Source organism: Cherax quadricarinatus, chromosome 94, assembly GCF_038502225.1.
Source record: "Cherax quadricarinatus isolate ZL_2023a chromosome 94, ASM3850222v1, whole genome shotgun sequence".
In the NCBI taxonomy this organism is placed as follows: Eukaryota; Metazoa; Arthropoda; class Malacostraca; order Decapoda; family Parastacidae; genus Cherax; species Cherax quadricarinatus.
The window spans coordinates 3,222,465-3,234,467 of record NC_091385.1 but is presented as its reverse complement, the minus strand read 5'-3'; the positions used below and the strand labels follow the sequence as shown (position 1 = coordinate 3,234,467).

General features: G+C 41.5%; 1 protein-coding gene across 1 annotated transcript in view; it reads left to right on the top strand.

Moving 5' to 3' along the window:
• Window positions 1-12,003, top strand: part of LOC128700902 (serine-rich adhesin for platelets) — a 492,925-nt gene that overhangs the window by 387,496 nt on the left and 93,426 nt on the right. The window contains exon 7 of the mRNA XM_070104797.1: window positions 9,438-10,755. Within this exon, the coding sequence (XP_069960898.1) occupies window positions 9,438-10,755 (1,318 nt within the window). The remainder of the gene's footprint in view (window positions 1-9,437; window positions 10,756-12,003) is intronic.

Genomic DNA, 12,003 nt, shown 5'->3' with positions numbered 1-12,003 from the left:
TACCTGGAGTTTACCTGGAGAGAGTTCCAGGGGTCAATGCCCCTGCGGCTTGGTCTGTGACCAGGCCTCCTGGTGGATCAGAGCCTGATCAGCCAGGCTGTTACTGCTGGCTGCATGCAATCCAACGTACGAGCCACAGCCTGGCTGGTCAGGTACCGACTTTAGGTGCTTGTCCAGTGCCTGCTTGAAGACAGCCAAGGGTCTATTGGTAATCCCCCTTATGTATGCTGGTGGCAGTTGAACAGTCTCGGGCCCCTGACACTTATTGTATTGTCTCTTAACGTGCTAGTGACACCCCTGCTTTTCATTGGGGGGATGTTGCATCATCTGCCGAGTCTTTTGCTTTCATTGTGAGTGATTTTCGTGTGCAAGTTCGTTCCTAGTCCCTCTAGGATTTTCCAGGTATATATAATCATGTATCTCTCCCGCCTGCGTTCCAGGGAGTACAGGTTCAGGAACCTCAAGCGCTCCCAGTAATTGAGGTGTTTTATCTCCGTTATGCGCGCCGTGAAGGTTCTCTGTACATTTTCTAGGTCAGCAATTTCACCTGCCTTGAAAGGTGCTGTTAGTGTGCAGCAATATTCCAGCCTAGATAGAACAAGCAACCTGAAGAGTGTCATCATGGGCTTGGCATCCCTAGTTTTGAAGGTTCTCATTATCCATCTTGTCATTTTTCTAGCAGATGCGATTGATACAATGTTATGGTCCTTGAAGGTGAGATCCTCCGACATGATCACTCCCAGGTCTTTGACGTTGGTGTTTCGCTCTATTTTGTGGCCAGAATTTGTTTTGTACTCTGTTGAAGTTTTAATTTCCTCATGTTTACCATATCAGAGTAATTGAAATTTCTCATCGTTGAACTTCATATTGTTTTCTGCAGCCCATTGAAAGATTTGGTTGATGTCCGCCTGGAGCCTTGCAGTGTCTGCAGTGGAAGACACTGTCATGCAGATTCGGGTGTCATCTGCAAAGGAAGACATGGTGTTGTGGCTGACATCCTTGTCTGTCAGATATGAGGATGAGAAACAAGATGGGAGCGAGTACTGTGCCTTGTGGAACAGAGCTTTTCACCGTAGCTGCCTCAAACTTTACTCTGTTGACCACTACTCTTTGTGTTCTGTTTGTGAGGAAATTATAGATTCCTTTAGCACGCATTTAGTGCGCTATTATGCCATGGTCACACTTGTCGAAGGCTTTTGCAAAGTCTGTATATATTACATCTGCATTCTTTTTGTCTTCTAATGCATCTAGGACCTTGTCATAGTGATCCAGTAGTTGGGACAGACAGGAGCGACCTACTCTAAACCCATATTGCCCTGGGTTGTGTAATTGATGGGTATCTAGATGGGTGGCAATCTTGCTTCTTTGGACCCTTTCAAAGATTTTTATGATATGGGATGTTAGTGCTATCGGTCTGTAGTTCTTTGCTATTGCTTTACTGCCCCCTTTGTGGAGTGGGGTATGTCTGTTGTTTTTAGTAACTGTGGGACGACCCCCGTGTCCATGCTTCCTCTCCATAGGATGGTAAAAACTTGTGATAGGGGCTTCTTGCAGTTCTTGATGAACACGGAGTTCCATGAGTCTGGCCCTGGGGCAGAGTGCATGGACATGTCATTTATCACCTGTTCAAAGTCATTTGGTGTCAGGATAACATCAGATAGGCTTGTGTTAACCAAATTCTGTGGCTCTCTCATAAAAAATTCATTTTGATCTTCAACTCTCAGTCTGGTTAGCGGCTTGCTAAAAACTGAGTCATATTGGGACTTGAGTAGCTCACTCATTTCCTTGCTGTCATCTGTGTAGGACCCATCTTGTATAAGTAGGGGCCCAGTACTGGATGTTGTTCTCAACTTTGATTTGGCATAAGAAAATATATACTTTGAGTTTCTTTCGATTTCAATTATGGCTTTTAGTTCTTCCCGCGATTCCTGACTCCTATAAGATTCCTTTAGCTTAAGTTCCATGTTTGCTATTTCTCTGACCAGTGACTCCCTACGCATTTCAGATATATTGGCCTCTTTTAGCCGCTCTGTTATTCTTTTCCGTCACCTGTGAAGGGAGCACCTGTCTCTTTCTATTTTACATCTACTCCTCCTTTTTCTTAACCCCTTCAGGGTCCAAAGCCAAAATCTGAAGTGGTGCTCCAGTGTCCAAGAAATCTTGAAAAAAAAAAAAAAAAATTCTTACAGAATTAAAGAGTACAGTGGACCCTCGCCTAATGAACGCATTGCATAACATTAAATTCGCCTAATGATACATTTTAACGCTAACATTTTGCCTCGGCTAACACTAAAAAACTCGCCTAACGATATTCGTTCTCGGGTACCAATTAATATTGTTAGGTGAGGGTCCACTGTATATTTTTGTGAAGGTAATAAGACAAAAAAAAATTCTGATCAGTACTTACTGAGATACAATGCCGAGAAGTTGACCCCAAATGACGTGGTGGCGGCAACATCAACGATTTCCACATACGCGCATTACTTTATTTAACGGTTTTGTAGTTTTTTCTTTTCTTTTCTAATTTTTTTCTTTTCCTACTAACATTTGGGGCCTGAGAGACTAATACTGTATATGATGTATATATGTAAACTCTTAATGTATTGAACACAATAACCGCACTAAAGTTATTATCATATTATTGTTTACCACTGTTGTTTATTACAATAAACATGCACAAATATTGTATAATACTAATGTTCTATCATATATTTACATATTTACAATCACTGGACATGGTTTTAGAACTGCTGGAGCTTGTGGAACTCCTTGAAACAAGGCACGCATAAACCAAGTGTCTTTGCGTCTTTGTTGCCATCATTTTGTTTGTGCACAGACGATGCATCTCTTCTGAGCAAATTTCTTCCGAGTTGCAGGAAGCTGTATTATGAAATGATCACCTTCCCTCCTCAAATGCTTGGGTATATCCTTAGGAGTTCGAGGACCTTGTTGTATAGCAGGTGTTGTTACCTGGTACTTTATTATGAGTTGTCTGACAATAGACAGACAGAATTCACCATACGGTGGTCTGTTGCCAGTCTTCATTTGGTACATATTATATGCATTGAGCATTGAAATGTCCATGAGATGGAAGAAAAGTTTCATGTACCACTTGTAACTTTTACGAACACAATCAACAAAGCCAATCTGCATGTCACATTTGTCAACCAAGCGCATGTTTTGTGCATAATCAGTCACTGTCACTGGTTTTCGAATATGTTCATTAGTCACTCTATCAACTTTGCCACTGTCTTGCATTTCTCGTTTGTCATGCCACCGTAATGCCATGATGCCATTGGCAGTAAACACCTGCACGTCATCACCATGAGCACCTGCGTTGAGCCTGGGCATATGTTTACGATTAGAACGCACTGTGCCACACACATCTGTCATGTTCACTTGCAAGAAATCACTGAGTAATGGGCTTGTGTACCAGTTATTGGTATATAATGTATGCCCCTTACCAAGATAAGGTGCCATCATGCTTCTCACTACATCACCTGAGATACCCAATAACATCTTGGTATCTTTCAATGTTTTACTTCCCGTGTATACAACAATATTCAATACCAGGCCACTGTCACAGTCACAGAGTACAAACAGTTTTATACCAAAGCATTTCCTCTTGCTCGGTATATACTGCTTGAATGACAGCCTACCTTTGAACAAAATCAAAGACTCGTCAATTACAAGATTCTTGAATGGATGAAAGTACATGTTGAACTTTTGTTTGAGATACATAAAAACATTTCTAATCTTGTATAACCTGTCACTTCTGTCAGGCCTGGTTTTGTCAGAGAAGTGCAACATACGTAACAGTAAGATAAACCTGTTCACTGGGATGATTTCACTGAAGACCAGGGTAGAAATTAGCCGATCTGTGGACCAGTATGCTTTTATATTATGCTTATAGACATGAAACATAAGCATTATTGTTGCGAAAAGCAAATACATTTCTGCAACAGTCGTCTCTTTCCACCGGTGTAGTCTTGACTGTGGTGATATGATCATATTTGCCATGGTGTACTCAAAATACTTGTTACTTTCCCTGACAATAGTTTCCATCAATTGCTGGTCAAAGAATAGTTCAAAGAATTTCAGTTCATTTGCAGTGGTTCCAAGGGGACAAGTTGGTAGAATTCCACTTTCAGAGTCATCAAAGTGGTGGGGCTTGGGAACAAAATTGGGATTTTGCTGCCAATCCCAGATACGGTTTGCTGGTGGATACTGGACATCATAGGCTGGTTGTGCAGGCAGTTGTGGTTGTGGTGGGCTGGTAGCTGATGCTCCGCTTTGTCCTTGAACTGCGGAGTCAGCAGCACGGGTCCCAGCCTGGGCTGGTGAGTCATGCATGGCCGTGGCACTACCATCACCACTACCACCATCTACTGATGCCTGTGGTCTATCCATGCCAAGTGTAGCCACATCATCCTCACTATCACTATCTATACCTGGTGTAGGGCCACAGGATGCACTCCATCCCCTGGACACGGCATAGGGTACACTACCCGAGCACATGCGGCGGCATACGTACCGACGCTTCACTGGTGAATACGTTTCCTCACTATCACTACTCGAATGATCGTCAAGAGCAATAAAATCACAATCCACGTCACTATCATCATCATTACTGAAGTCAGAGGCCTGGCCACACGAAAATAATAGCTTTCTCTTGCGTTGAGGTACAACCGACCGTGACTGACGAGTGCCCACACCAGAGGTAGAAGGTTGAGGATCGTCAGGGTTTTCTGCACTATTATCGATATCCTGGTCATTCCTTTTGGTCACTAACTGATCAGAGCCAAAGAATTCGTCTTCATTTCCACTTCCCTCACTGTCAGAACTATCAGATAGGAACAGGAGAGGCCCAATTTTCCTTGGAGTGAGAGCTGCCTTGCGATGAGGCATGGTGAACAAGGGTAACTGAGCAGGTGTTGCCACAATGCTATGCGGGCACCTAGATTTTTTGTTTATGGCGCACACCCACCATGCACCCTGATAACTGCAACAGAACACACGGGCATAACACAAGGCACAAATCACTGTTCAATATCCCTTATCTCCATCTCTGCCTATGCAAAAATGCTGTGCACATAGAGGGCCCAAAGATCTGGAATTCATTGCCAGAACACAAATCAATTTAAGGCCCTACTTAGAAATCACCTTTCTTTCTTTCTTTCAACAAACCAGCTGTATCCCACCGAGGCAGGGTGGCCCAAAAAGAAAAACAAAAGTTTCTCATTTTAAATTTAGTAATTTATACAGGAGAAGGGGTTACTAGCCCCTTGCTCCCGGCATTTTAGTCGCCTCTTACAACACACATGAGTTACGGAGGAAGAATTCTGTTCCACTTCCCCATGGAGATAAGAGGAAATAAACAAAACCAAGAACTAGAAAGAAAATAGAAGAAAACCCAGAGAGGTGTGTATATATATATGCTTGTACATGTATGAGTAGTGTGACCTAAGTGTAAGTAGAAGTAGCAAGACGTACCTGAAATCTTGCATGTTTATGAGACAGAAAAAAGACACCAGCAATCCTACCATCATGTAAAACAATTACAGGCTTTCGTTTTACACTCACCTGGCAAGACGGTAGTAACTCCCTGGGTGGTTGCTGTCTACCAACCTACTACCTACAAGAAATCACCTTATCACCCAAAATTAACCACACAAACACTATACTTAACGCCTACAGATTACTCAAAAAACTCCTAAGGGGTAAAGAGAAAGGAGAGTCTTTCAATGTTTATTATGCTAATTGCCGTAGTGCTAGGAATAAGATGGACGAGTTGAGATTAGTTGCTAGTGTAGGTAACATTGATGTATTTGCCTTAACTGAGACGTGGTTTAATTCAAAAAGTCGGGACATGCCTGCGGAATGTCATATTCAGGGTTTTAAATTGTTCCAAGAAGATAGAAGTATTGGGAGGGGGGGTGGGGTGGCATTGTACGTCCGAGATCGCTTGAACTGTTGCATAAAAACGGGTATTAAGTCTGAAGTAACACATACAGAGTCTGTTTGGATAGAATTTTCAGAGGGGCATGAAAAACTGATTTTAGGAGTGATATACCGTCCCCCTAACTTAGATAGGGACCAAGGGAAACTACTATGGGAGGAAATTGTTAAGGCCACAAGGCACGATAATGTAGTAATTCTAGGAGACTTTAACTTTAGTCATGTTGATTGGAATTTCTTGACTGGGAATTTAGAATCGTACGACTTCTTAGAAGTATTTCAGGATTGTTTTTTGAAGCAGTTTGTGACAGAACCTACAAGGGGAAATAACCTGCTTGACTTAGTTATGGCAAACAATGAATCCCTTGTTAATAATTTAGAAATTTCAGAGGAACTGGGTGCTAGCGACCACAAATCAATTACATTTAGCATTGAATGGAAGTACGATAGTAGCGATAACTCAGTAACAGTCCCAGATTTTCGCTTAGCAGATTACGATGGGCTTAAAGAACACTTATCATCTGTTGACTGGGGTAACGAAGAGAGCTATCAATATGACAGTTTTCTGAACACTATACATGCTGCTCAAAGAGCGTTTATCCCATATAAAGAAATTAGATCAAATAGAAATGACCCAAAATGGATGAATAATAGGCTCAAATATCTACTAGGGCATAAGAAAGGAATTTATAGGCGTATCAAAAGAGGTGAGGGTCATCTTATGAATCAGTATATTGACATTAAGAGGGACATTAAAAAGGGGATAAGAAAAGCTAAAAGGGACTATGAAATTAAAGTTGCTAGGGATTCTAAAACTAACCCAAAAAGTTTTTTCCAGGTCTATAGAACAAAAGTTAGAGATAAGATAGGTCCCCTTAAAAATAACTATGGGCACCTTACTGACAATGAGAATGAAATGTGCTTGATTTTAAATAATTATTTTCTCTCAGTTTTTACACAGGAAGACACTAACAATATTCCAGTAATTAATTTTTACAGTGGGCTAGAAGAAGATAAATTATGTAACATCACAGTCACTAGTGAGATGGTTGTGAGGCAGATAGACAGACTGAAGCAAAATAAGTCGCCGGGTCCTGATGAGGTTTTTTCAAGGGTTCTTAAGGAATGCAAAATGGAACTCTGTGAACCATTAACTAATATTTTTAATTTATCTCTTCAAACAGGTGTAGTGTCTGATATGTGGAAGATGGCTAATGTAACTCCTATTTTTAAAACAGGGGACAAGTCGTTACCGTCAAATTACCGCCCAATAAGCCTGACCTCAATTGTAGGCAAATTACTAGAGTCAATTATAGCTGAGATTATAAGAAGCCATCTCGATAAGCATAGCTTGATTAATGATACTCAGCATGGATTCACAAGAGGCCGGTCTTGTCTAACTAATTTATTAACTTTCTTCAGTAAAGCTTTTGAGGCTGTTGACCACAATAAAGAATTTGATATTATTTACTTAGATTTTAGTAAGGCTTTTGATAGAGTTCCGCACCATAGACTGTTAAAGAAAGTGGCAGCCCATGGCATTGGGGGAAAAGTGCTCTCGTGGATCGAGTCATGGCTCACTGACAGGAAGCAGAGAGTGTCCATAAATGGGGTTAAATCCGAGTGGGGATCTGTAACAAGTGGCGTTCCACAGGGATCAGTCTTGGGCCCGTTGTTGTTTATAATATATATCAATGATCTTGATGAGGGAATTACTAGTGATATGAGCAAATTCGCCGATGACACAAAGATAGGTAGGATAATTGATTCAAACGTAGATGTTAGGGAACTTCAGGAGGACTTAAACAAACTCTATTCTTGGTCAGAAAAGTGGCAGATGCAGTTCAATGTAGATAAGTGCAAGGTTCTGAAGCTTGGGAGTGCCCATAACCCTAGTACTTATAAATTAAATGATGTAGAACTTAGCCATACAGATTGCGAAAAGGACTTGGGGGTTATGGTGAGCAGCAACCTTAAACCAAGACAGCAATGCCTAAGCGTACGTAATAAGGCAAATAGATTACTGGGATTTATATCAAGAAGTGTAAGCAACAGAAGTCCAGAGGTCATACTGCAGCTTTATACATCATTAGTAAGGCCTCACCTTGATTATGCAGCTCAGTTCTGGTCTCCGTATTACAAAATGGACATAAATTCGTTAGAAAACATTCAGCGTAGGATGACTAAATTAATACATAGCATCAGAAATCTTCCTTATGAAGAAAGATTGAAGACTCTTAAGTTACATTCACTTGTTAGACGAAGAATGAGGGGAGACCTGATCGAAGTGTATAAGTGGAAGATAGGTATTAATAAAGGGGATATTAATAAGGTCTTGAGGATGTCTCTCCAAGAGAGAACCCGCAGTAATGGATTTAAATTAGATAAGTTTAGATTTAGAAAGGACATAGGAAAGTATTGGTTTGGAAATAGGGTAGTTGATGAGTGGAACAGTCTACCTAGTTGGGTTATTGAGGCTAGGACTTTGGGTAGTTTCAAATCTAGGTTGGATAAGTACATGAGTGGGAAGGGTTGGATTTGAGTGGGACTTTCACATCAGAGCTTATTTCTTGGGTAGCATTGAAAATTGGGTTGGGTAAATGTTTTGTTAGTGGGATGAATTGTAAAGGACCTGCCTAGTATGGGCCAGCAGGCCTCCTGCAGTGTTCCTCCTTTCTTATGTTCTTATGTATGTTAAATGCATACAGTGGTACCTTGAGTTATGAACTTAATTCATTCCAGAAGGATGTTCGAGTGCCGTTACCGAACGAATTTGTTCCCATAAGGAATAATGTAAATTAGATTAGTCCATTTCGTACCCCCAAAAATACACTTAGAAAAGCACTTACAAAAGTACACTTACATAATTGTTCGAGTTGGGAGCTGCTCGAAAGTCAAGGTACCACATTTGTGCTTAACTATTTTATTACATGTAAACTACACATTGTATACTGTGCAAAGAAATAAAAATTTTGAATTTTGAATGAAGTCCAGAGTGAATTTTTCCAGTGTTTTCCTCCTGAATTTCAGTTTAATAATGAAGTGCTGTCGTCTTCACACACAAAAGAGGGGAAAGAGAGCTCGAGGGGTAATATTGAGTAACACATTTGTCTTTTATTCTCTAATCACATATCCTTATGAAGATTTTAACCCGTAAACGGTCCAAATGTATATATATGTTCTCTACCGTAGTGCTCCAAATTTTTTGAGAAAAAAAAAACTCGTTTTTTAATAGGAAAAAAGAGCATATGGTACCCAGGCATCCCCAATTATTTTAATATGGCACACAGTGAGTGTGCACACCCATTCTTTCATGTCTAGGTCACTCAGGCTTATCGTGGCAATGTTGAATGTATGACAAATAAAACGTATATATACGTTTGGGGCACTAGCGGTAAAAACGTATATATACGTTTGGACCGTTTACAGGTTAAGAGGCCATGAGTGTTTTTTGCTCTAATTAGTGTTAATCTCCACAGCCCCGACATCAGACCGCCTGCACAGACCAGTTTGTTTGGTGAAACAGCTAGACTTCTCTCAGCCATCCCTTCCTCTTCTGCCTGGTACTTCAGGCAGTTCCTCCACTACACCTTCAGTGTCATCACCCACACTCACTTCCCCGGTTTTCCTGGGGACCTCTACATCAGCGTCTCTACAAGGTAGCCAGCAGCTAAGTGCAGGACCCACTTTGAAAGCTCTCCCTGTAGTAGCCTCTTCGTCTACCTCTGTTGTGTCCGAATCGACATCGTCGCATGTGGTGGCAAAGGCAGAAAATTTTGTAACGTCTTCCATATTAACAAGACCTTCGGTGGCAACTTGTGGCAGTATACCCTCCCCACAGGGGTTTGCATCCTTGTGTTCTCCAGCACCAGAGGAAGATACAGGTCCTTCAAGGGACTCCCCTCCTCCAGAGAGTGCAAGTGCCCTTGCTCTTAAAAGTGAGGGGTTTTGTTCAACTAGTTTTGCGGGAACTTCTTCCGCTACTTCTAGCACTGTTGAGGAGCGGCCGTGTGATCACGACCGCTTGATGGAGGCGTCAACAGTGCCGCCCCCCTCAACCCGCGATCCACCCGGCCTCCGCCCCCAAGATCCCCCCAAGACCTGCATGGAGGAGGTGGCAGGGGGAGGCAGGCTGGCCCTCACTCCAACCAACAACAACAACACCACTACCACCAATAATAACAACAACAACATTACCAACAGCGTCACTACAACAACTACTAGCTCTAGTAATACCAGTAATAACAACAACAACAACACCAGATCTATTAACCACAGTCCACACAAAACTCTCACCTCTCTAGGCTCTTCTATCAAGACCACAGAGAACACAGGACTAGGCTGTTTTGGCTACAAAGCCGAAGACGAGGCGGGTCTAATTCGGCCGGCAGCCATTACTGAAGTACGCTCTAGTGAAGCAAGGTTTGACCTGCCACACTCCTACACTACACTCGACCTGGACCGTCAGGCAGCCATCCCCGTCTCACAGCCACACATGCCTCCCACCCCCACCACCTTCGACACAACCACCGTAGCCGGGGGTGGATCTATACAAGGAGGGTCTATCACTCCCATGACCCCAGCTCCTGGTCCTCTTGTGAGTGGTAATGGTCCCCTACTCCCACACGGTCCCTTCGACACACTCAAGCCACCAGTGTCATCAGAGTACCCCATCACCACCACTCACAACAGTTTCTTCATGAATAAGGCGTGTGGAGCAGAGGTGAAGTTGAACGACACTACACCTTGTTCTGTTGCTTGCATGCCACCAGTTCCGCCAAACTCCATGTACCAAAGGTCAGTTTTAAAGCCCGGTTTCCCACTGTCTTGCCAACTTACAAATGCTCCAAATCACATACATTCAGGCTAATGAAGGAAACACTTAGGAACCAATCAAATTTAAGAACTGCCTCTTTTGTAAACAATCTGCTGTACAGTGTCCAATCTGCAATACAAGCATGTGTGAAACATGTGATAGTGTCATTGATTTCTAAATAAATGACTAGGAACCAATCAAATTTAAGAACTAGTCTAGTCTGCAGTACAAACATGTGTGAAACACAACTGTCATTTTTATCATTGTTTTCTGAGTATATAACTTGTTTGTAAGTTGAAACACCAGAAATGCAGCTCATTTGTAAGTTGGGGACTTGTAATGTTTATTTTAATAATTATACACAAATAACCCACATACAGGAGAAACTTGTGACGATGTTTTGGTCAGACTAGGACCATTAAAGTGTGTGACTAAAGGTCCAAGTCGAGCTGAAACATCATCACAAGTTTCTTAATCCTCTGTTCAGGTTATTTGTGTATTGTGTCATTTTATTCTTAGATTACTGTCATTGTGCACTAGGAAGCTGATAAAGAAATCCTTGATTTTTTCTAAGCTAGACTACTGAGACCAAGTAGTTTATCATCATCTAATATTTTTCATTAAAATGTCATTAGTTATCAAGGTTTATGTCTGTGTCTAGGGGCGTGTCAGTCTTCCCAGACAAGAGCTTGTATACAAAAGCAGCTCTTCGTAGGATCGATGACATGTTCACGTTATTATTTTAGTTACTTTCATGACCTTTAAGATCCTTTTATGTCCAGAATAATCACAGAGATCAGTAACATTAATTCATTTAAAAAATAATATCCTCATTGTGGCCCTTCAATCTCTGTATTTAAACTCTAGAAATATCTCTTAAATTATTACCCTTCTCCTCCATTTGTCTTTCCTGTATCATACATTTCTGTCCATTGGGAAGTTCCGATTATTCTTGTTGCTTCTCCCTTTCTATGCATGAATGCTATTGTATATCTACGAACTCATGTTTGCTTTTCTTTGAACATTTTCAATCGCATATTCTTGCTACTGCATTGTACACTGGTGGTTCCACATTCCCAGATGGAATGGGGTATGTGGTTGTTTTCTTCCGGATAGTAGTTCAAGACTTATGTTCTAAAGTCAGTCGGCAGTGCTATAGACAATACTCACCGTTATCTTATACATTTACAGCTATGATCACATCTTTGTTGTTTCAAAGCTCCCAAAGT